The sequence below is a fragment of the Erpetoichthys calabaricus genome, chromosome 15 (genome assembly GCF_900747795.2).
Source record: "Erpetoichthys calabaricus chromosome 15, fErpCal1.3, whole genome shotgun sequence".
Classification (NCBI taxonomy): domain Eukaryota; kingdom Metazoa; phylum Chordata; class Cladistia; order Polypteriformes; family Polypteridae; genus Erpetoichthys; species Erpetoichthys calabaricus.
The window spans coordinates 55,402,633-55,429,731 of NC_041408.2; the positions used below are offsets into that span (position 1 = coordinate 55,402,633).

Here is a 27,099-nt window from a genome sequence, read left to right on the forward strand (position 1 = left end):
TACCTTTTGCAAATGAATGCTGTTTGTGAAAGCACCCCACACCATGCTTTTGTGTCGATTGGAAGTAGCCAATCACTAGGTCCTTGTTGGATGCATATAGAACCATTACTCATTTCCAGGTAGAATCTGATTTCATCACTAAAGGTGATGGACTGTCATTCAAAATACAGAACTGTAGGTGTAACTGTCAATTGCACGAATAGTGCTTGATGATGTCTACCAGGTAGGAAGAACATTTTATACAGTACTGTGTGTTCTTTGGATCTGAATTTGTGGATATCATAACAAAAATGAATCACTCAGTTTTAATGAAACTTGGGACAGGGTTATTGTGTTGCTTCAGCTTTTCCCCCAGAGTTTGTTTATTGTAGGAGTTTTTGTTTTGCTGTCACTTTTATCAAAATAACCTTTTGGCTAATGATGCATTTGCTATTTTGTGTGTATTACAGTCAGGTGCTAAGTGATACTTTAGCTTTTGGAAGTCTTACAACTATCCTAACCTTACAACAGTTATTTAAATGTTGATTAATCAGTTAGTTGACAATCAATTGAACAATCAAGTAAAGTATGTATTTATTTTGTTAATTTTCATGGAAGGTAGTGTCATGTTTACAATCTTTTCTGTGTTGTTTGAATTGCTTATACTGGGGAAACTACTGCCTGTACATGTTCATTGATTGACATCAGAGGAATTACATTTGTGTTTGTCTTGTGCACATTTCTAAACAATTTCTTGCCAACACAGTACAGTGCAAAGTAAAAAAAGTATTTGTCCTCATCCTGATTTCTTGTATTTTGCTTATTAATAACAATGAATTGCTTCTGATCTACAAACAAATTAATCTTATGGATACCATTTTTGCTCAGTGGCTTTCTGATGGTGGAATCATGAATGCCGACATTAACTGAGCTGAGAAAGGAACTGAAAATGTTAATCTGGGAGGTCCTCTGACTTCCTTGATGAGTGTTCTGTGCCCTCCTGGAGTAATTTTGCTAGGTCTGGCCAATACAAGGCAGATTTATTATTGTTCCAAGTTTTTGGGTTTTCTTTCTCATGTCTTCTGGAATTTCATTTGATTGAGGCAGGGGTGTGTTGCTTGCTGCGACCTTTCAGCCAACATCACATTGCTGGAAAGGTCCTGTTTGAGTGATGATTAGATCAAATAGCTTGGGTGTGTCTAGTCTAATGTATCCCGTTATTTAAATTTGGTTCTTTGGTTGATTGAGGAACCATTTTCAAATGGGTGATATACGTGTTTTCCCTTCAGTAAGCCAAATAACTATTTAAATACTGTATATTGTGTTTACTTGCGTTGTCTTATGTATTATACTAAATTTGTTTGGAGAAACGTTAAGTGATATGAGTAAGCTAAAGTAAATCAAGATGGATGCAAATACTTTTTCACAGCACTGTATGCTTCCCATTTGCTGTGGTGGGGGTTATTTAAGTGGTTAAATGATTCAGTAGTCTTCAGGAATTTGAGGCATGTATTTTGTACTTATCATGCATTCACTTCCTGCAGCTTTGACATCTGATATGGATCTTCAGTAGCTGCAAGTGTGGAGATGACACTTCAGTGAAAGCTTAGCAAGACCGATTGTTGTATGTTAGCAGTCAAAATGGGGCACTATTGTGTTAAAGAGCAGCTGTCAATCTGAAGACGACCAATTCTCACAGGACTTCTATGCTGATGTATCACTTTGCTGATGGATACTCAGTCATGTGACTAAGTTATACTTAACACGAAGCCCTCTATGTGGTATAGAGTGGAATGATAATTAGAATGGATAGAAGTTCATCATATAGGGCACACACCCACACTCACATTTACACATGGGGTCAGTTTAGTTTTGATTAAACATTTGTGGATTACCCAGAGATGAAACTCTACCAGACATAATTCCTGTGCCTGGAATAAGCATTTTTGATGATGGATTATTAGGTTCTTATAATTCCTCTGCTAGATTCCACTGACTGAAGTGTCACAATCCAGACATTGCTGATTTTGAGTAAACACTTATTTTAATGTTACAAAAATTTCAGCTTTTTACCGTTATTTCAGTAAAGCAATTGATGTTTATATTTTAAAATTTTTTTTTTTTTTTTTAAACACTGTCTGAAAGTCTTGCATTGTCACAAGAACTGCCTTCACTGTTGCCAAAGAAGAGACATAAATATGGCCATTATGAAATATGCAAATAGGTTTTATTCATGATTTTTCATTTTTTGGCATCTTTTTTTTTCTTTTTTTGTTACCTTGCTTACATGATTTTCTTGGTGAACGATATGGTTCTGTAAATTCTGTTAAATTCAGCCATTCAAGCACCTCTGCTGCAGTACCACTGTCTTTACAAGCAGGTAGGAGTTTTGATCCCAAGATTCTCGAATAAGCAAGTGGTGGGAGGCAAAGCTGTATCAGACTAATTGTGCATGCAGATGAATTCATTTTATGCAAAGCAGTCTATTAAAGGACTCCTGTGACTCATGAGGTGGCAGAACTTTCTCACAGATTTCTTTTAACCGTCTGAGTGCATGGAATTCTCTTTAGTGCTCATCAGATGCTTTCGCATTTTCTAGTTTTTGCAATTAAATGCATTAAAGTTCAAAACAGCTGTTTCTTAGTTTTCCACACTCTCCTCTTTAGTACATAAATTTTAAAGTATTAATTATTTCTGTTTAAACTTACCTGTTTGGTGTTTATATTTTGTTTGAGGTATGTGCATCTAAAAAACTGATTCTTTTATTCTTAGCATATTGCTAATCTCAAGACACTCTGGAATTAATTTATTTATTCATTTATTGTTCTGTTATCCAAGCCAGAAGTTCTGTCTGGGATCAGGAGGGAATATTATGCTGTTTGTTTCTATTATAATCTGTATAATTTTTTTTGAGCTTCTGTAAAATTTTAATGTCCCCTGTGGGCCAAATACATTTTATGCATCTATCCATCAATCTGTCTATCTCTCCATCCATCCATCCATCCATCCATGACCTGTGTAGAATTGTGGTGCAACAGTTACATTAAGCCTGAACTTCTTGATTTATTCATTTATTCATCATCAGAAGGCCAATACAGTGCATCCGGAAAGTATTCACAGCGCATCATTTTTTCCACATTTTGTTACTTTACAGCCTTATTTCAAACTGGATTAAATTCATTTTTTCCTCAGAATTCTACACACAACACCCCATAGTGACAACATGAAAACAGTTTACTTGTGATTTTTGCAAATTTATTAAAAATAAAAAAAATGAGAACAGAGTAGGATCTCTTTTATATTGTCAGTTTTGTTAATCTGTTCTTTTTTGTTGTTTCATTATCTTACATTAAAAAAGACAATTTTGGTATGTGTTTGTTTCTTCGGTAACATTTAAACAAATGTGGGTTGAACAGCAATGTTTATGTTGAATTTTGTTGTATTCCACAGTTCTGCTGCATTGTTAGCTTTATTGGTAACTGTAGTATACAAGATAAATACATATTTCTGTAGTGTGTGTTTTATAAACATTCTAACATTTTGATGATTTCAAATGTTCAGTAAAGTAACTGGATTACATAATTCACAGAAACTGTGATTTTGTTCAACTCTACAATATTTTTCATGACATGGCACATGCACTATCTATATTACTAAACCACAGTTTTAATTTGTGCATGGAGGCACCGATATGCATGCGCAGTATGCCGTGGCTTCCCAGAGTCAGTGGGTGGCACCCAACAATAAACGGAGGCACCTACCACGCGCTTCACAAACACCACAAGTGAAGAAGTCACGGCTCCAAAACGAAACACCTCAAGTAACGGAAATACAAACACGAGCCCGTATGGATAAACAAAATGAACGAAGGCGCCTACAACGCGCCTCTAAAACAGCGGACGCAGAGGAGTCACGGCTCCAACAACACAGAGCTCAAAGACGCCTACAACGCGTTTCTGAAACACTACATGCAAGAGAGGCACAGATCCAAAACGAATAATCCACTGTGCCACCAGTCAGTGTGTATAGGTTAGAGTATGCTTCCTAACAGTAAACGACTTCTACCTAACGACACAGCCACAGAACAACAAAGACGAAACCGCATAGATAAACACAATACACGGAGGCTCCTACGACACGCTTCAGACACACCAGAAGCAAAGACGTCACGGCTCCACAGTGAAAGAGCTCAACTAAATACAAACACAAGCCCGCATGGCTACGACCTGTAAGTGAGCCTGTATGGATAAAAAGAATGAACAAAGGTGCCCACACAAAGAAACCGCTTTAGTACAAATATGTTTATCTAATTAAATGAAAACTTTACCATGGCTACGACCTATACACTAAACCTGAGGTAAAGCGTGCACGCCAGGTTGTACAGCCGCCTGAACGCAACCGCCCACACCACCGCATATACCACGTTCGTTTAGTAATGTAGCCCTCCATGCCCGGATCCGCCGCCATGGCCACTTCGGCACGCGAATCCGCCGCCATCAGCGAACGACTTCTCGCTGACGACACAGCCATAGAAAAACAACAGTGAGACTGCATGGCTAAAAACAATACACAAAGGCGCCTACAACTGAGTCACAGCTCCAAAAAGACACCGCTTTAGTACAAATATGTTTATTTAATTAAATGAACTTTCCCAGGACGCACCCACCCTCCATGATATTTCATCCCTCCAAGTATCGGAGGGAACAGAAAGTGATTGCCATTCTTGGATTTGCGATTCTTTCGAGAATTGTGGGCTTGCTGGTTGATGTAGAATAGTTTTGATAAAATACCTTATTAAGTTTCAAAGCAACGCAGAATATCTTTTCAAAAATATTTTCCCTTTGGTTTTTTAAGTTTGCCAGATTTGTTTTCAAATAGCATGAATGCCTATTCATCATAAAATGTTTTTAAAGTTTACATGTTGTTATAAAATTTAAACTCCAGAAATGTATAATTTATACTTTATTTTCTCATGAAAAACAACACCCATATCTGAAAAAATGTTAATTTTGAAGTAGGATACACTTTGTATGCTTTTTATTACATTTCTTGCATTTTTACTTTCTCATCCAAAGACTCGATGTCGAGATTTTGGTGAATCTCACCGTTTTAGATATCCTTGTGTCCAAAAATACAATTTTTGGAATTGTGTGTGTGTAAACACGCTAGCTTGAGTAAGTTTTCACTTAGGTCAACCAAATTTTGTGTGCAGGTATTAGGTTCAAAATGTAGATTTCTGTCAACTTTTGAGCTATTTCCATTAACCAGAAGTGGTACATTACCTTTTATTTATGCAGCTGCAGAGTCTGATTTATTCAACTTTAGTTTTATAATAATTGTTCAATATGCTATTAATATGATTTGATTTGTTGTTGATGGTTTTTTAATGGACATAATATAAAAATATAATAATTTTCTTGAGGTTTACTCCTCAAATATCCATCCCCATATCTGAGTAGACGAGAAAGTCAAGGGAGACCACTCCCGATTTTTATTTCTGCAAATGAAGCAGTAGCAACACTTTCTATTTCAATACAAGGTACTTTATTTCTGATTAACAATTAAATTTTGTCAATGTGGTAATGAAAACATTTTTGATTATTAATTACCTTTATCTGCTCTTGTAATACTAGTAAATTTGCATGGTACAAACCAGACATTTGCAGTAATAAAATTATAAGAGCACTAAATGTTTAAGATTTTCGGAATTTAAAGAAACCATTAAGTTTGAACGAGTCACATCAGCTTACAATCACTACAACTCATGTAAGAAAAGGATGGAGATGTAGCAGCTCTTCTTTAAACAAAGATAAATAAAGTTAAACATATTCAATATTCATTCATGATCATTTATGTACTTTTACATTTGAATGTCAAAAATAAGAACATAAACAGTGAAGAACCCAAATTGTAAGAAATTGATTCACAACACATGTTCTCATCACTAGGATAGCGTAAATTACTTTTAAGCAGTTTTACTGCAGTTATACTTAACCAAGCAAATAAGAAATGAGAACTGGTTGGCACACTTCAATGCAACATTTATTGGAGTGATGTTAAGTAATTAAAAAAAATAGCTAGAAAGCATAACGTTTGCAGGTTGAAGAATCAATTCCCACATTTTATACTAAGTACCCATTTCTCTTACCACCTTAGTAAAGTAATGACAAGGCAAGAAATTATTAAATCAAATCCACTTGACAAAGCACATTATCAAGTGTGTTGGGTCTGTGTTACTGATTGGTATTAAATGATTGCATATTATATGCAATGAATGGTCTTATGGCGTATAGCAGCTTATCTGGAACTAAAGATCACATCTTAAATTGGGCCTTGGACATGTTTTATTAAGTTGTTAAACAATTGTGTTACTTAATATTTTCTGTTTCGACAGCCCATATTCACCATGCCCTGTGGCTGCAAATGCTGTCTAATAGCCACCCTTCATCACTCCCCGCAGTTCACAGGAGATGCGTAAACTTGGTGATACATGTGACTAGTGGTGGACGAGTTACCATAGGGATAGTAGTAAAGGAGTTAAAGAGAACTGCACCTGCCAGTCTAGTGATGGGAGTATTTCTTTGAAAAACAAAGAACAAATAGTTTTCATTTATCTTAACCTTGTTATCTCATACAGAAGTCTGGACTTGATGGCAGGGCTGTATGCTTAATGCAGTTTCACTGCCTATGGAAAACTGTTTAAGTGCTTCATTGTGTGTTCACTGTTGCCGCATAAATCTCTAACAGAGGTGCAAAGAAGTTTAGTTAAGTTTATCATCCTTCTTGTAGCACTATTTTAAACTGGTTCCATAAATTTCAATCTTCTGGTAGTGCAGTGGAAGTGTTTGTTGAACCATTGAGAACAGTAAGAACATCAGAAAATATTAAAAGGGTAACATGGGCTATAGACTGGATTTTGGCACTGAGCAAAACGTCAGTTGGCAGCATTAACCATTTCAAACTGGTATGTTTGCGGAATTCTTCATCAAGATTTTTCCAATCACCTATATATCTTGAAACATATTGAACTGTTTCCGAACTGAGGTAGAAAAATGTATGGTTAATGGTGGAGCTAATTTGAAAAATGCAATCAAGAAAATATTATTTAAGATGCAATAAATTAATGTTACTTATTTTTATTACTGTATTCCTCATCTGGTGCCATAAGTTAAGTGACCATTCATATTGTTCTTTGAAAAATCAATACATCTTTGAGCCTCTTCTGTTATAAAGAATTTGTTTTTCTCTGCTTTACTAAAGCTTAGCACTAAGCAGTTACACTGGCAGGGATATATTGCAGTATTCTGTTCCCAGTTTTGAATGATAATCATTGTTTTATGAACGATATGTTTGCTTGACAAACTTGCTAAGTTTATATGACAATCAGCATCAAGTGACTCCGTGAGAACCCTAACTACAAAGGGGACTATTTCATTTATATTAGGTAGAATGCCCAGAGGGGACTGGGCGGTCTCGTGGCCTGGAACCCCTACAGATTTTATTTTTTTCTCCAGCATTCTGGAGGTTTTTTTTTTGTTTTTTCTGTCCACCCTGGCCATTGGACCTTACTCCTTTTCTATGTTAAGTAATGTTGTCTTATTTTAATTTCTTATTTTGTCTTTTATTTTTCTTTTCTTCATTATGTAAAGCACTTTGAGCTACTTTTTGTAAGAAAATGTGCTATATAAATAAATGTTGTTGTTGTTGTTTCCACTTTTCTCTTTTAGTAATATTCATTTGAGAAATATGCATGAATGTCACTGTCATTGTGGTAATAATCCCTGTGTTATATACACTTGTTTCTGTAAATATTAGTACAGTATTCCCTCGCTACTTCGCGGTTCACTTTTCGCGGATTCATGACTTCGCGGGTTTTTAAATACAAGTGATTGCCCGCCTATCGCGGAAGTTATGTTCCAGACCCATCAGCAACAGGAGAAAATCCAGAAAGACCATATAAATAAACATTTTTATAGTTTAAGCCTTAAAATACCCATCCCACATGCTTTAAACACATGTAAACTTATAAAACACACTTTGTTAACACATATGATATGTGGATGTCGGGCTAAGGATATGAGTAACATCTCACTATTATAAAACATTTTAACTTCACGCAAGACAAGACAGTGAGACAGGAAAATAGGTGATGTACACCTAGAAGCCTGATTGTACAGGCTTTTAAATTATTGACAAGCAGAGCGACAAGCAGCACAAAGCCAGCACAAAGTCCACTTCTCCTTAGCGTTCATTCAGCTCCCCACCCCCTTGACAATGCGAAGTGGCAGGAGTGTGCGCCTCCTTGGGGGGGGGGGTTTCAGCGAACGTGCGTTCAGCCCTCAAACACCCCCATTACTCCTCCTCCTTCCGAACGCGCAGAGCAACAAGCAGGCATTTTGGCAGAAGCAGCACAAAGTCCATTTCTGCTTAGCGTCAGTTCAGCTGCCCCCCTTGACGTCTGATCGCTGCGTGCAGTGTGCAGTGTTGGTCTGCGGTGTTTAAGAATGTAGAAAGTGTTTAAGAGCATAGGAAGTGTTTATAAGAGTGTGGGAAAGGTTAACAAGAGAGTGAGAAAGGTTTATAAGAGTGTGGGAAGGGTTTATAAAGCCTTAAAATATGTATAAATAATAAAATAAATATAGGTCACTACTTCGCGGATTTTCACCTATCGCGGGGGGCTCTGGAACGTAACCTCCGCGATAGATGAGGGATTACTGTATGTCAATTGCAGTCAGATTTGGAAGTAAAGCACCTTTTTGTGTGTCTTTTTTTTCTTTGAATATGTAAATTTTGTTGTTAAACTGGCTATGTAGGTTTAACTCCAAATACTCTGGTTTTCTCCACATTCCAGAGACACATGTGTTAAGTTGTTAAACAGTTTTAATTTGCTGTAGTAGCAATGAAAGTGTATGGCTACATGCATGACTGTTTCTTCTGGCACGCAGTCTAGGGTTGTTTCTTGAATTGAGCCTCATGCTACCAAACTGGGCTCCTACTCCCTGTGATTGTTAGTTTTGATTAAGCAAATACAGAAAATGGTTGAATGGATACTCATATATTTTTATATACAGTATTACTCGTATGATGTTTGAAACAGACACACAAAGTTTTTTGCATGTGTTGATTCATGTAAGTGTTTCTCATCAGGTTCTTCTCATAGGGCTTTCCTAAATAAATGGATGATTATGCTTAATGAAGTCCAGACTGAATCTAGCCAGTGTTGTACAGATAAACTAATTTGAAATTTAAATGTGGAGTCTTATCTGAGAAACCCAAATAGTTTCCCTCAGGGTTTGGTTTTGTACAAGGACCAATTCTATTTTTTTCCCCTTCATGTGTTACATCAGTAAAACCAAGTGATAGTTTTCTATTTTTTTTTTATTTTTTATAATTTTCTATTACTTTGTATTATATTTAAACTGCATTACAGTAATCCCTCCTCCATCGCGGGGGTTGCGTTCCAGAGCCACCCGCGAAATAAGAAAATCCGCGAAGTAGAAACCATATGTTTATATGGTTATTTTTTATATTGTCATGCTTGGGTCACAGATTTGCGCAGAAACACAGGAGGTTGTAGAGAGACAGGAACGTTATTCAAACACTGCAAACAAACATTTGTCTCTTTTTCAAAAGTTTAAACTGTGCTCCATGACAAGACAGAGATGACAGTTCTGTCTCACAATTAAAAGAATGCAAACATATCTTCCTCTTCAAAGGAGTGCCTGTCAGGAGCACAGGCTGTCAGAAACAGAGAGCAAAGCAAACAAATCAATAGGGCTGTTTGGCTTAAGTATGCGAAGCACCGCGGCACAAAGCTGTTGAAGGCGGCAGCTCACACCCCCTCCGTCAGGAGCAGGGAGAGAGAGAGAGAGAGAGAGACAGAGAAAAACAAAGAGTGAAAAATCAATACATGCCCTTTGAGCTTTTAAGTATGTGAAGCACCGTGCAGCATGTCGCTTCACTAAGCAGCTGCACACAGAAGGTAGCAACGTGAAGATAATCTTTCAGCATTTTTAGACGAGCGTCCGTATCGTCTAGGTGTGCGAACAGCCCCCCTGCTCACACCCCCTACGTCAGGATCAGAGAAAGTCAGCGCAAGAGACACAGAGAAAAGTAAGTTGGGTAGCTTCTCAGCCATCTGCCAATAGCGTCCCTTGTATGAAATCAACTGGGCAAACCAACTGAGGAAGCATGTACCAGAAATGAAAAGACCCATTGTCCTCAGAAATCCACGAACCAGCAAAAAATCTGCGATATATATTTAAATATGCTTACATATAAAATCCGCGATAGAGTGAAGCCGCGAAAGGCGAAGCGCGATATAGCGAGGGATCACTGTACCTTCATATATAAGACCGCATGCTGGTGGAGTTGGATAGTTCTGCTGCTTTATAGATCCACCATCCTTGAATTAAATATCATGTCAGCTGTTGTCCATGCATAGTCTTCATGTTATCCATATGTCTGTGGCTTTTCCTCTGAGTACTGTGCATTTCCAAAGACAAGATGCTTAGGTTGGTTGGCAATTCAAAATTGGCCCTGTGTTAAGGTGGATGCATGCATGAGTCCTGATATTCTGTCTAGGGCTGTTTCCTGCCTTGTGTCTAGTGTTCTTGGAGTATAATAAGCATATAATTGTAAAGTATGCATTTTTAAAAATTAATTTTGTTTCTAACCAGGAGGAAGGGCAATTAGCTGGAAAGAAAGGAAGAAAGAGAAAGAAAGAATACTTAATTAATTTGCTTTTTAAGAATGAATCAGATAATAAATGGATAAATATCCTGAATTTTCTATTCCTGTTTTGGTTTCTGTATGCATATCATGCAGAAGCCCAAGCCTCTGAATTTTGCCTAGTTGTTCATGCTTTACACAAACTCTTCCTTGAACATATTATTGACTTCATAGCTTTTACATATATTATTTATTATAAAAGCTGATCACTCATATGCAACATTAAAATAAGACCATTTTAGTAATGTATGTCTTATAACTGATAAATCGGCAAAGAAGTAAATATTTGCATTGAAATCCAAGCAGCTAATACAGTCTGTCTTCATGATTGGTTTACTATAGGTTTTTTTTTTTTTTTGCCATGTGCTTGAATTTAAGTCCTTGCCAAGACATCTCCTCCTCTTACAAATCTGAACTGTGGTGAAGACAAGGGCTACAATATACAGTATGTTGGTTACAATATATTCATTTGAAAGTGAGGTTGCTAATATTGACAGTATATTTTTGCCAGCCTGGGAAATACGAGATCTGCTGCTCATCAGTGAAAAGGAAATGATAAAGATTTTAGCACAAGTCTCTGAAAGTAGAACAGGGCAGGGTTTTCCATTAGGGAGGAGTTCAGCTTACAGATAACATGTTGGTGCTGTACCAATGTGGCTGTAATTCTGTTGTCAACGTTTTCCAGTCACAATTGCATTAGAACAGCAACTGTTTAGGCAGCATCTTTTAGAAGACCATGATAACAAAAGCAAATATAGATATGCTGTACATGTCGATTTTGTGGTAATTGTAAATTTTTAATTTATGAATAATTTAAATCCAGTTTTGTTTGCCGTCATTGGAGGATGACATGTTGAAGGTGTTTGTGGTATGTAAAAAAATAAAAAAGTGTATAAATTAGGCCTAGAGTTTAATTCTAGATAAAAAAGTAGGCGTGGAAGTTGAAACACCACAAACTTTGCCCTCAATGCGATATTTCAGCTTACTGATATTGTGCCCTTTTTCTTCAAAGATATGCAAATGCAAACTGATGTTCAATAATAAAAAAGAAATTCTAGGCTTATCTGCCAGTCGTCTGTGTTGTCAGAGTTGTCTTTGTTACTTAGCATACAAGGTGGTTTGATTTGTAATAGACACATTTTATGTAAAATAATGAAAACAATTTCTACAATTAAACATGATGAAGAAAGTCTGAGAAAAGAATGTGTTATCTAGCTTTATTATAATGCTCAACTCCTCCTCTGGTTTTATTGTTTACGTGTTGTCTACTGTTTTATAGATATGACTTATCCTGCAGTCACATCCTGATGAATATCCTTATTTTTTGTGTAAATTTGTAAATGAAAATACTCTTGTGCTTAGTTTACCTTTTTTAAGTACAATCTGTGTTACAGCAAAATGTAGTATATGGTAGGTATCCTATACACAGTCATCATATATTATGCATAAAGTGTTCAAAGCTTTCTCTGTATTGCTGAATAATAGACTGAACTAAGTAAAGATTAAACACCCTGCATGGACTTGAGCACAGATGAGTAATTTTTTGTGCCTTTCTAATAGAAAATACACTAACTAAAATGACTAATGTTATTGATAACTACAAGGCAACATTTTTACTTGAAAAATAAAATAATATATTGTGATTTTAATTTCCTACGAATTGCTATATATAACTGTCAAGTGTCACAGGTACAATGTGAAAGATCTGGACACTTATGTTCCAATATCACAGAAAAAAATTAAAACTTTTAAAGTACCAATAAATACTGCACATTATGCACATCCACATAATAATAGTATAGCAGTGGTATCATCATATAATGTACCATACATCCTGCAAAATGCAGTGTAGAAAACAATTTGTGGCAATATACAGCTATGCAGACAATAATCATTAAGCTATTAACTATTGATTAAATGCACAGCTTTTTAGTAAAAACTGTTTTTGAACCTTGTACCTTTTTCACTGGGTCTTGAGGTGTGTGGGATCATGCTTAGGTAACTGCAGGTTTGAAACACAAAGGTTTACCATATTATCTTTTCAGAGTCATTCATTAATAATTGTCTTTTACAAGAATTTAAATGATAATTTCAGACCTCAATTGCCTTGATTCATTCTGTACAAGTGTGTCTATTTTAAAGCAATTTTCAGAATGAGGTAAATTACAAGAAGAACTTTGAAACTGTCACTGGCAGAAACACTGCAGTCAAAGCATTCCATTCATGCAGTGTCCAGTATGTTACCCAATATGTGGTGAATGTTCCAGCAGCACTGAGTGCAGGCCAGGAGTTGGCAGTTAATAGGTTACAATTCCTTAGCAGGAAACACTCATGCACATACCAATGTGATATTTTAATCAAGTTGTTGCACACATGATTTATATATATTTCAGTTTGAATGAAACTATGCTTTACAAGCAAAACTTAGTCCAAAAAAAGGTCTTTCCCAGTGTAGGAAGTCCTGTTTCCCCTACAAATTCTGTATGGGATTTATCTGAAGCATTGCGAGCAGAATCATTTGGCTATGCTAAAAATAGTGCAGCTGACAATCAGGATGTTTCCTAAAAGGCAGGATGGCTCCTAAAAAACAAAACAGAAAATGGCAAGCAGGTTTGGAAATAGCAGATATCTCATTATTAAAATAATACTCACTCTGTAAAGAGTTGCTTAATCTGAACTGTTCATTTGATTAAAAGCATTTAATTTACATTTTTTCTGGTCATTCTGCTGGCATTGAAATTGTACCCTGGTACACTTCAGTGAACACAGGCAGCTTAAAGCACTCCTGTCATGACAATTACAGAATGAGATATACCTGTTGGGTCTTTTTTATACCTGCTGAATCCAAATTATTGTCATGGGTAGGCAGAGTATCTACTGGAGGAAACTCATTCCGTAAGAGGTAAGAACTGTGGTGAAAACCAGAGATGAAATGATTGAAAGAGTCAAAAAGTTCATCTTTTAATTTGACAGTTAAAATGAGTTTTGTGTTATGTGAAAGTCAGTGTCATTGAAGACCACATAACTTGTGCCAAAGATATGGAAGTAATTCATGAATCAATCAGTGATTTTTCTTTTTAATGCATATCTCCATTAATAGTATACACTATCATAATGTTATTTGCAGGACAAATAAGATTATGCTCTCAGTTCTGTGCTCACTGTTACATTTTACATGTGATTTTCTAGTAACACTTTCCTTATAGGAACAATGTTTATCTGTTAATAACGTCTTACATTTCTACTTCATTCAAGAAAAAAAATGGTACAACAGTTGTTGGTCTGTTGAGCCAAGAAGTGATTCATATATTTTATGATCTTTGATTTTTTTTCAGCTGCAGTTTATTTTACCAATTTAATGTAGTTTTAAGTGTTTTTATCACTTTTGATCAAAAATTCAGCTTCTTTCACTTTACCATACAACCTGGCAAAGCTAGTTAGATTTTTTTTTAAATGAAATCAAAGATAGTGAGACCTATAAGCAGTGGTATAGAAATTGAACTGCTGCACCACACATGATTTCGGCATAATGTCTAACTTAAATAGTGTATTTTTGTTTGATCATAATAACAAGATTTTGGGGGACTTTTCCAGTTAAATATTTTATTTATTCATTTGCTATGTTAGTGGATCTTCAGGGGCCTCATCATGTGTTACATTTTCATTTTTAGCACGTCTTTTGAGAGAAATAAATGTGTCATTTTTTACAAAACAGAGACTGAGAAAGGGGTAGGGGGATGCTGTGATTGCAGGGGAAGACTAGCAATTCCTCTTTCTGTATTTCTATGCATTCCTTGCATTACGTAGGTAGGTTTATAATATAATTGTTAACAAAAATATGTATATAAAATGCAAATGTTTATTGAAGAAATGAAAAGGCTATAGTAAAACTGTGGCAAACATTATTAGTGAAGAGAATTATAAAAGGGTACAACACAGAAAGAGAAAAGAACTTACCAGTGCCAGATCATCAACCACTCTTCCCCACACTGTTAGGCTGGGTTTATACTTCACATGATGCGTGCTCCAGCGGACGCTACTGCTAAGCAACTGTTGTACTGTTTATACTTGTTCACGTACTTTACATAAATCTGGATGATTCCACCAGGTGGCAGTGTGAGATGTCATCATGGTGAGAAAACATTCAGCTTCATTGTGTTGTGAATTATATTCATCCTTTAAATTCCGAGGACACCTTGCCACAGTATCTCTGAAAAGGATGGATGTTTAATGATTACATCCATCAGTCCAGGGATGCTCCCATTCCGGCAAGCATCGAGTGCGAGGCAGAAACGATCCCTGTATGGGGCATCAGCTCATCGCATGGTGAACACAAGCATACACATACACTAGTGTCATTTTAGAGACTGTAAATCCCCAAACCTTCATGTCTTTGGAAGGAAACCGTAGCACACTATGGAAACCCACTAGGAAAACATGCAAACTCCAGGTAGGGAACACAAGGGACGTAAGTCCCCTGCAAGGCAGCAGTGCTACTGCACTGCCACCGTGGCACCCCCACATGTGTAATTATTAACTTCATTTAAATAATGAATACTGTTAACAACTTATCTGTAAAATGTAACATGCATGGTTTAATGCATTTCATCATAAAAGTGATATCAAGTATAAATCTAAGGATTCTAAATGTGCAGAGAGCTGAAATATAATAAATGTAATGTGTTCTGTGTGGCTTTCTGTTACATGTATTATATTCTGTAAGTGCCTTGAGCATGGGAAAGGCGCTATATAAATAAAATGTATTATTATTATTACATGTAGATAGTAAATAGAGACTGACGTCACGTTCCGACTTTTATCACCCTGTGCCCCCTGACTTTTTGCTGGTACTGCATCTCGCACATGCGTTGCGTTAATTTCTAAGGACGGGTCAAATGAATACTGGGAACGCGTGGCAGCCATGAAGCGTGAAGTATAATTGGGCAATAAGAGAGTGAAATTTAATGCAATTGAAGGGTAAGTGCAGAAGTCCCACATCAGGAATAGGAAGGAAGTTGGGAAAGGAATAGTTAATTCAGTTAACTGATGCCTTAAAGTTTCCCATTGTTATGTTCATCTAAACTTCAGAGAAAACCTTCTTCATTGAAAAGAAAAGATTGAATGGCACCTGGTCACAGCCATTCTGCTGTTAACTTGCTTGTAGATGTCAGATGTATTCTAGAAAGAAGAGTTGTCATTAGGTGCCTTAAGGTTTCTGCATTGCCTTTCATCTAGTTAAAATGTTGCACAGTTCCAGTCCAATTTTTTTGGACTCTGCATTTCTGTATGCTTTCTAGATAGCTGTGGAATCTTTTTGCTGGAAATGAGGATTAAATAGAAAGGAAAACCTTTACTTTAAAAGAAACAAGGTTATTATGGGATGGGATCTCCATATTTTTAATCTGTACAAATTATGCTCATGTAACACCTGAAAGAGGTCTGAAAATTCCTGTGTAATAAGGGCCATAGTCCTTTCTGCTGTAGATGCTGGCAGGCCAAAAAAGCCAAATATAGCCTATGTAAGTTCTGTTCTTTCAGGCACAGCTATCTGCTCCTCATTATTTATGATTAAAAAAGGACCACATTATCCACTTTGTTTGATATAATATAACACTTAAGCAGTTCATACTGAGTTTTATTTTCTCTCCAACCTGTTGTTACACTACTGTTCACTTTACTTAGATGTTTATCATTACACATCTTCTACACCTCTATATATAACATGTAATATGGAACTTGATTACTTTTTATGAAGAAGAATTTATGGCTTTCTAACAGCCACAAACCACATGTTGTGTATGAGTGTAAAATGCTTTAAAAATTGAATACCATTTTAATAAACTGAACACTAAAATGAAGTATGTAACCATTAGCCTCTCATCTTTCAGATGTTGATTTTTTGTTAAACAATGTTTTTTTTTTTGTTTGTATTGTCAAAGCTTTTACTGAGATGTGCTTACTTGCCTGCCTCAAAATAAAATAAAAACTGTTCTGTGTTTCAATTATGTTTTCTCAATGGGCAGAGTACCCATCAAACTTACTATTGCTAGTTTAGAAAATTAGATTTTCCTTCATCAAGAGACCTATAAATTCTTCAAATAAGTTATGTAGTAGAGATTGTTTTTTCTTGTCACATTGTTGTACTGTTTTTTGCCAATACACCATCCCTCCATTTTCAACATTTCAATTTCATGGCTTTTCTTTTCTATCTGGTAATTTGACTGTGGTGTTAATGTTACTCTTCTTGGTATAGTAGTGTAGCTGTTAATTTGAGTTCGATTAGTAGCTCCGATACCAATATCATGGATTTTTAGCCTTCTCTTGTTTATGCTACATGTGATCTCTTTCAGAATGAGTTTATTGGTTTTAAATTGGTCTGATGTGAGTGATCAAGTGTGACCCTGTGTCCTGTTCATTATTTCTGTGTGATGCTATTAGAAAAGGCTGCAGCTTAATGAGACTTTGTAATTGAAACAGCATGTTCAGAAAACAGATGAATGAATAGTTTTCCTTGACAGTAATGCTAATCCTGTGTTTAAAATTTCTGACAAACACTCTGATATTTCAATTATCTGCTTTTAATAACATCGCCATCTGCTGCTTTTTTATGTAATGTACCAGAAAGTCTGCCTCTAGCTATTTTTTCAGTCCTACTGCATAATTTGTATAATTAGGCTTTATTTGCTCCTGGTTGTGTTGGAAGACTCGGTGAACCAGTTCAATCCCATTTTGATGATGGTGTTTGCAAGTGAAAAACCACATGTAGCCCAAGTTTAAACACTAGACGGTCATGGAAAAGTGGGCTATTATGTTTTGGGCACCACTAAGGACCAATTATTGTAATTTATGCTTATTAAATGTCCTTCTGGTGTCAATGATAGTAATTTAAAAATCTTAATAAAACTGTTAATGGAAAGTAATAAGGATCTTGGGATAAGGGATCAGTTTTATTCAGTATGATGTTTAGCACAGTGACAGAAACCATTCATTTAACCTGGTGTATGACTTTGGACACAGAACATTTTAAGGGCATTGAAACTGCTCCAGTACTATGTTCAGTCTTACAAAGTGCCTCAGTAGAAATTAGGAAAAGCAGAAAAGCACAGCTCATTTTTTGTTTAGCCTATTAGCAAAATAAGATTAACCAGTCAAAAGATAAACATCTTAGGCTTTTTGAAAAGAGCAACTTTAAGCATGCAGCTGCATTTGGCAAAAAAAAAGAAGTGATATTAGCTGACAGTAGCCTGTGCTGGCCCCAATCCTAACCAGACTGCAACAATGTAGAAGATATGCTGTGGTGATTTTTTTTTTTCTTCTCCTTAATGGTACTGAGGCAATTATTCTAAGCTCTTCTCTCAAACTTAGACCCCATCCCCAAGAAAGCTGTAGTTCACCTACAACAGTGGGTGATACTAAAGAGTCCATTGTGCCATTGTGAGTTGTAATGACATTCACACGTAAACTTAGGTTTCCTGTGCTTTTAAAGTAGACAGAGCCTTAAGGAAACCTTGGACTTTGCTCTCTGCACCTGCCCTGTTTGGCAAAAAAAGTATTTTATTTTTGTACTCTCCCCAAGTCTGTCATGGTACACTTTTTCCTACAAGGTAAATGCCATTATAGTAAAAGAGCTACCTCTATTTACAACCATCTCACCTCTTCTGTAACATATCCTACTTAAACAGGCACCAGTAAAAGAGATGACGTGACTTGCACCATGGTAACTTTGGGGTGTGAACCAGCAATGGCTTTTTTCCATTGGTTAATATTGGGTTCATCAAAGCATGCTTAATCACTACAACTTTACCCTCTAACTTCAGTGGTTTCCCAGTCCCCCTCCACCCTCAATCTCAGCTTTCCCAACATAGCAACTAATGGTGCAGGACGCTGTCAAGTAATGGACCTTGTGCCTTTCTAGCAACCACCAGCAACAAGCTGGATCACTGAGCACATCGGTAAGGATCCCCTTAGTTCTGCACCATTTTGTGGATGCAGATTTATGAACTTTGTCTTGGTATGCACATTAAGGGCTGAGTTGGAAAACTGTGGTGCAGCAACAGACTGCTTTCCACTTCCACTACATTCATAGACTGATTCATTATTTGCGAGATGACCTTTGTCAGCTGTCACAGTTTTTCCTCAGTGTTTGCCTCCAAACTCTGCATACACTGTGAGAAGAACTGTTTATGATGCTGTACCCACTCACCTACCTATTCTGATATAGATAGATAGATATCTTTGAGGCCATGGCATCATTCAAGTTATGTACAGTTCGAGTGATATGATGTGATTCCTATGGCAATGAGATGTTTAATAGAACATGAAAAGAATTAGTAATTTTTTTTCTGGCGCCTACCTGGCATGTTTAATCCTGTAGTGGATCCAGAATTTGATTTAAAGACAGCCTGGATTCACACCAGTTTACCTGATGATTTATTTTTATTCAAATAACTTCAAGGATACCATGAAGCCTAGTCCAGCTCGCAACCTCTCCACTCTGAGACAATAAACAACCTTGAAAAAAGGCAGAAGTAATGTATTGGAGATAGGAACTAGATGGAAATAGAACAATATATACAAAATATAATTGGTAACCTTAAACAAACTATACACAGAATACCTCAAATTAAACATAAAATACAGCTAAAGTTCTGTTACTAGCAAAGTTTTGGTGAACAGCCCTCATAGAAGATGATTTTCCTGTTGTTCTGTCATGTGGGAGACATTGTCCTTCTGAAGTGTGCTTCAGACCACAACAGATTAGCAGCTTTAAAGTTGTTATTTTGCATGATGTGAGTTTCACTGCAGCTCCGATGATGATAATCCTACTCCAGCTCATAATGGTCCCCCTTTTAAAGATGTAGTTCTTCTTTCAGCCTGTGAGATTGACAGTGCTAGGTCTAAAGAGTCTGGTGCTACAGTTTTTAGATGCGAGTTAATTTAAATGTAGTCTTGTGTGGCAGTGTTACTATAGTATTATGAACATTCTGAATTTTTAATTTGTGGTCGTTTTGGTGTTTAAATTTGCACTATTTTTGTTTTTGAAAGTTTCCTTTTGATAGTCACACCTGAAAACATATATATTTTTTTTTACCCTTGCTCTTTAGCCTAGAAGTTAGAACTATTCTTTCTCTTACTCAAAATGAAGAATTTGTCATACATATTGTGAGGATTTAAAAAATAAGCAGTTATTTCTTTGACTTATACTTACTGTGCTGATAGACTTAAGGCCGCTGCATTCCTAGATGCTTTTATACTGTACAGTGGAACCTTGGTTCACGACCATAATTTGTTCCACACCTCTTGTCATAAACCGATTTGGTCGTGAACAGAAGCAATTTCCCCCATAGGATTGTATGTAAATACAATTAATCCGTTCCAGACCTTACGAACTGTATGTAAATATATTTTTTTAAAGATTTTTAAGCACAAATATAGTTAATTACACCATAGAATGCACAGTGTAATAGTAAACTAATATAAAAACATTGAATAACACTGACACAAACACCCAGGCTTCCTGCTCAGCTGCACGTGCAGGCTCTCTCTCAGCAGCACGTGAGCCTCCCCAGACACCCCCCGCCCCCCCCCCCCCCCCCCCCATAAGCACACGAGCCCTCTCTCTCTCTGTAACATTGCAGCAGTTCGCGCTATAGCCTTACAATCCAATCGTTGTATAAACACTTTTTTTTTTTAAATGAGTTTTAAGCACATGGAAAAAAATAAACATCTGAAAAAAAGAGAAAAGTAACATTGCAACACTTTCTTCTCACCACTCTTCACTTGCTTAGAAGCCATGGTTAACTGCAAAAGCACACGAAATACTGTAGAGCACAAAGAGTTCACAGGTAAAGCACGCACGTCTGACTGAGAACAATGAACAGGGAGAGGCTGAACACATGCTTAAATACAGTAATCGGCGTGCATGAACCGGAAGGGAAATGAAATAGAGCACAAAGAGTTCACAGCGAAAGAACGCATGCACGTCTGACCGAGAACAATGCTACAGGTGCGGAAATCATCGGCGCGCGCAAACCGAAAGGGAAACTGGCTTGTTCGTATACCGAGTGTGTGGTTGTGAACCGAGGCAAAAGTTTGGCGAATGTTTTGGTCATAAACCGAGTTGTACGTGTACCGAGACGTTCGTGAACCAAGGTTCCACTGTATTTTGACTATAACAACAACGCAGATGAGTACAAGTTATGAAACCTTTGGGAACTGGAGGGGTGTCAAGTGTATTATTCTGTGCTTTTTGAGGCATAAGTCAGTCATGCTATTGTAGGCCTGGATAGAACAATGAGCAAAATGTCTAAAGTTGAACTTAGATGAATAAATGGCAAAATATATCTGTCTTGTTTTCTGATGTTTAGTATCTCCTGGAAAGCAGAGGTATTTTAATCAATCTATTATAAATGGAGATGAAGTGCTTTCATTATGAATTAGATAACTAAATTCTTACAACCCATTTTCATCTTTGTATCCTGGAAAAGTGAAATTCCTATTAACATTAAAGCCCTGATTGGACTGTTTGCCCCATGGTCAGACAAATAAACATATTTTTTCTTCTTCCTCCCACCAGGCCCAGATTGCTTTTCTGCAGGGTGAGCGTAAGGGACAAGAGAATCTGAAGAAAGACCTGGTCCGCAGGATCAAGATGCTGGAATATGCACTGAAACAGGAGAGGTTGGATACTTTATGTATTTCCTTAGTTTTTGGTTATGGGGATTGGCTTGGCTGTTATATATATAATTTCCAATTAAGAAAAATATTCTTAAATTTGTGTACTTTTGTCTTAGTCTTTTCATGGTGTCATGACTTACATCTGTATCTTTTTTAAAATTATGTTTATATCTGAAAAGTGCACAAATTCACAGTTTGCAACAACAATATATAGATATTACTTTATTCAGACAATTTCCGATAAGCAAAGTTGTTCATCTTTCAATCACTGAAATCCTTAGGTTATTAAATTTCAAAATCTATCCCACAGGAAATGAGATTTTTTTTCGTATATTTATTAGTTAAGCCTATTAACAAAAACTGCGATGATCACTGAGATAAAGGTCTTGGAGATTCTACAAAAGACAGCTTGGCAAACGTGTCAATTTTTGGCACCAAATGACCCTGTTTGTTGAGTTCAAATGAGCTTGCAGTTGTCTTTGGTACTGATGGGGTTTTATCACCTTAACATAGTTGAAAAGGAATTAACTAAACTATAGGGCAAATCCAGCAGTGCTAGCTAGAATGAGTCCCAGGGATATGACTTGTTTATGAAGTTTTGAATGTACCTTTAATGGTGGAAATTCATTCAGTAGCATATCTCTAAATTTTGTTATCCAAATAATAGTAGTAGCTACAAATACTTCTAGCGCTCAATAAAAGCAATGGATGTTTGGGTAATAGTCTGCATAACATAAGGATATTCTTCACTGGTCAGTACTATGCATTAAATAATTGAATACAAAGGAAGTATAATTACAATTAAAACTAATCTGCCAAAAGTGCTTTAATATAATTGTGAACTTAAATACATGGGCCATTCAATAATTACCTTTTTTTTTTTTTTTTTTTGTATCGCAAATTTATACAACTGCTCCACCAAATTTAATAAATGAAATTTACTAAATTAATCTTTTTCAAAATGTAAAATGATTGAGCAGGTTAGTTCAGGAGGCATCAGTTTTAAAGAGACACGTCAAAGTATGAGAGTAATTAATGAAAAAAGAACTGTGGTCACTTGTGCAATAAGTAAGGCATATTTCAAGACTACAATGAGATTGAGTTAAAGTATTCAGCATGCAAAATCATAAATTTCGTTGTGTGAGTTGAGCCATGCAAAGTAAACAAAACAATAATATTAGTCCTGTGCAGACAACTAGAGTATTGGCTTGCTGTCATATTCAGTACATCCATTATGATTTAGTTTAATGTTTATCATGAGAACTCTATCACACATTTCATCAGACATTAAAGGGCTCACTAGTTTTTGCTATACAGAAAAGTGAGCAAATACAAGGATTTAAAGTTTGAATTTAGGTAGTAAGGTGGACTCCATGGAGTTTTTTATTATTACGTTTCAATTTCCTACTGAAATACATTTACAGAAATCATATTATTAAACTTGACTGGTGTCTGTGGAATTTAACATATAAAGTCCCAACATAGGTTAAAAATGTAATATGTACAAAGGAGCTAATAACATTTTTTAAATCTAATTAGAATTTTTATTTAAGATATACAGTAATTACAAAAACCCACCAAATATTCCTGCAAAGTGCTGTGGTGGGGTGTACAGTTAAAGAGTAATTAAACTTCAATTAATAAGCAGAGGGTGCTGCACTGTACACATTTAAATCATATAGGCAAAATAATGAAGAAAGTAAAATGCAAGAAAATGCAAAAATGCAAAAAAAACAAATACCCATGCATTATTTATTTCTACAGTATGTGTATATGTGTGTATATATATATATATATATATATATATAAAATAAAATTATACATGTATTTGTAAACTGATAAAATCTAAATATATTAAGCTATTTTCAAAAATTTTGTTTTTTGTAATGTTTCTTCCTGGAAATTTCCAGATGAAGTCATTCAGATACCTTTTTTAGTCTTACCCTGCTTTTTAGGGGTCTGTTACCTTTATTTTCTAGTCATTAGTCCCCTATGCATAGTAGCCCATAGAATTTAAGAGTAGACACCTCTACCTGAGAGGTCGGAAGGGTCAGGCAAACACCGCCGTTAGAATGTGTTTAGTTTATAGTCTTATTATGATTTCTGTTTGCTTGTTGTCTTTATTTTTTATACTTGGTTTTAAATTAGCAACAAAATGATTTAAAATTCTATTTCAAAGATATACGAGTAAAGGTTAGAAGAATATGGGATAATACGGGTACACAGAAAACAGATAGATAGATACTTTATTAATCCCAAGGGGAAATTCAATTCAAACAATTTAACATCATCCTTCCATTCATCTTCCAAACCTGCTAATCTAAAGCAGGGTCACAAGGCAGCTAAAGCATTTACATTTCACAGCTATGGTCAGATACTTCTAAATAGTCCTACTACCTTTCTTAAAATTTCTAAGCAATTCCAAGAAAGTGCTCTGATTGTTCACACAGATTATGCTGTTAGTCATTTCTCCATATTCCTGCTTCCTGTTTACAAACAGAGACTGAAGCATGAGCAACTAATATGTCTTTATATTGACTTGATGTATGTAATGCCTTTTCTGTATGAACATTGGTCTTAGGGAGTTTCGCAAAGATAAATGACTGTACTGAAAATGGCATATTGAAATTTTTGAATAGTAAAAAGATCAGTTTTAGATGGTCTTGGATCTTTTACTGGTTCACTTTGGGTGATGGTAGAGATTTGATGGTGTGTGATACAATTTTGTTAATTACTACAAAAGTTTTTCTGTTGATAAGGATGACTGGATAGACAAGTCTTTTGAGGAGTGGTGCCATCATTTCAAAGTAAGAACTTTCAATTGAGATTATAAATTCATGCTTAAATAGATTAAATTAGAATCAGCTGCCACAGATGCAAATTCATGATTTAGGTGACATCTGTGTGGAAGCCAGCATAACTCTTACCTTGCCCTTTCCTCAAATAAAAAAAAAATTGTTGTTTGCAAATACATACAATTGGTGAGTTAGGCCAGAATCAAGACAAAACCACTTTGTCACCCTACTTCCAGAACAACTCAGTGGACCTGAGTTTAATTCCTAGCCTGATGATTGACCAGGCAGTTTACACTTGTTTCCTTGTTTGTATGGATTTTCTTAGACTACTCATATTTCCTTCCACTTCCCAAAGATAGGCATCTTACGTTCATTTGTATTTATATCTTGGCTTTGTATGGGCAAGTGTGTGTGTGTCTGGATTTAGGGAGTGTGTATGATGATTTGTATCATGTCCAGAATTGCTTTCTGTCTTTTGTCTGATGAACCAAGATGGGCTCCTTCTGTCCACCTCAAAATACCATTTAGTAATTTTATTAATAATTTTATTAATTTTTGTAAGTGAGTACTTACCTCAGAAATGCTAGCAATTGCACAATGTTCTGCCTTTGTAGAGGACTAAGTGACCATATTGAAAGAATTACAGAAAGTGGCTTATCAATGACCACTGTGGTGAAATAGTGATTAAGTGATTAAGCATAACCTACACTATTCTGATCTACAGCATGATGCAGGCCTCACACCACTGTGTTAATCCTGAGCCAATAAAGCTTGGCTGCCATAGCTATGACTCTTATGCAAGTTGTGTAACAGGAGTGTAGGAGGTAATCCGACTGAGACAGCATGGATCAAAGTGGCATGCTGTGCTGTGCATCTTCCCAGCAGCTGCTCAGCAGCCAGATACTTTACTGCTACAGGATGGGTTCAGACTTGATTTCCTTTATATAGATCCTACTCTTCCCTTTCTTCCTTTTTTTATTGTCTCTTTTTTCTAGGATTGCAATCTTTCTTTATTTTCCTAGACAGGTTACTCTTTTTCACATTGCTTCACTCAACAAACTGAACAAATTCAGTAATTACCTTCAGCATATGTTTATTAGGTTGGAGTGATGTCTGTTTTATTGCTAGTGAATTGAATGCATTTGTTCTACTATGTTAATTGAAGACCCAAAACTGTCCTATTGAGATTGAGTGTGATTGTGGGCTTTAAGTGTGCCATACTATAGACTGCCATCCTTATCCTGCATTCTTTCCACTGCTGCTCAGATGTGCATGACATAAGTAAGCAGGAAGGTGAATGGATAGATGATGGATTGGACAGCATTTAGCTGACTGGATGTCCAAATTCTTTTCCAAGTATGTTTTTTAAGTAGATGAATTCTGACAAATATGTAATTCATTCAGTAAGCATGCCAGCAAAAACTCTTGACTATGGCCCACATTTTCATGGCCTTCATTTAAGTGATGTGCATTTAATTAAGCAAGAATCAAAGTTGGCAAATGAGATAAATATGAACCATGTAGCATAAGCAAGCCATTTTTAATATAAATAATCCAGCTGAAAAATATAGTCATTAACTTCTCACCACTAAGAACGAATCCTTGTACTTAGCAGTATATGTGCTGAGCCATGGTACCAGTGAAGGAAGGGCTAACTAGTTGATAAATATTTATCAATGTACCATATTTGTTACTCGTTGGTTAGTTTGTGTCCTTTATTGGACTCCAAGCTTAGTGAGCTTTTCGATTTCTGGTATATGTAGCATATGTTTCTCTTTCCTAGAACTAGTTAAGTGAACAGAACCCTGTTTCAGGCATTTTAACTTTTAGGACAATTATTTCATTGAAATATTTTTATAACAAGATCACAGAACACCAATAAAATTGTAAATTACTGTTTGTGACCTGCAGAAGAGTGAGTTTAGTTATCAATTAAAATAAAGAGCTCTTGCTCAATTTCAAAATACTGGATTTTTAAAGACAATTTGGATAAAAAGGTAGTGTCTTCAAGCAAGTAAACAATTTCCTTCTGTGTACCAAAGGATTAGGCTCTGTCCTTCATATTTAAAAATAAAATTGAAATTAAATCTGCAGTAACTGTGGACTTCCAGGACTGAGCTCAAGTACTCGTGAATTGTAGAAACAAGAAGTGGAGATATAAGTTAAACAAGGAATTCAATAAAAGACACAGGCCATGCTCTGATTCTACATATAACCTGCAGCTGGCCAGAACCTAATTGAATCTCTCTGCTTTAGTCCAAGAAAATCTCTAAAATAACCAAACAAATACAGTAAATAAGCAGGCTTGAAACATCACAGCATTTAAATTCTATTAAAAACAATGTTCCTTCATTTTTTATTTCAGTTAAGATGTTTGGTAATGGGACAGTTGCCATCATTGAAACTATGATTATCTTGAATCAAAATTTTATTTAACTAAAAAAAAAAAAACCTTGAATATTTCAAAAGACAGCAGCTGTAATCACAGATCCCCAGTGAGTTCAACCAAACTTATTTCAAATTATCTTTGAAAATTCAGTACATCTTTACTCCTTAGGCCTTTCACTTCAAATTACTGCACGTACCCTACTATTCATTGCCATTTACATTCTGAATTGTAGGATTGAATATACTTTTTTCCCTCTCTGGCCTCAAGATATTTTTGGAGGCCTTGCTTTGCTTTTGGAAACAAGTTAAGCAAAAAAATAAAACCCATGTCATCTTTTGGACAGAGAAGCATAGCCTCATAAATAGATTAATCTTGCTGTTATTTTTCTTAGAAAGGAATGTTGGGGTTAAAGGTCAAATAGTTCTTTTGGCATTTTTTGAATTCTTGGCATTTTTCTCGAAAATATTTGGTTTTCTGGTAATACAGGTTACAAAGTGAAGTTGAAAGCATCTCAAACTTGAAAATTGT

At 35.9% G+C, this 27,099-nt stretch overlaps 1 protein-coding gene across 3 annotated transcripts in view; it reads left to right on the plus strand.

Annotated features, from left to right (window-relative positions):
- strn (striatin, calmodulin binding protein) overlaps positions 1 to 27,099 on the plus strand; it is a 178,616-nt gene that overhangs the window by 67,699 nt on the left and 83,818 nt on the right. For all 3 annotated transcript variants that reach the window (XM_051919382.1, XM_028821086.2, XM_051919381.1), the window contains exon 2: positions 21,287 to 21,390. In XM_051919382.1, coding sequence (XP_051775342.1) covers positions 21,287 to 21,390 — 104 coding nt within the window. The remainder of the gene's footprint in view (positions 1 to 21,286; positions 21,391 to 27,099) is intronic.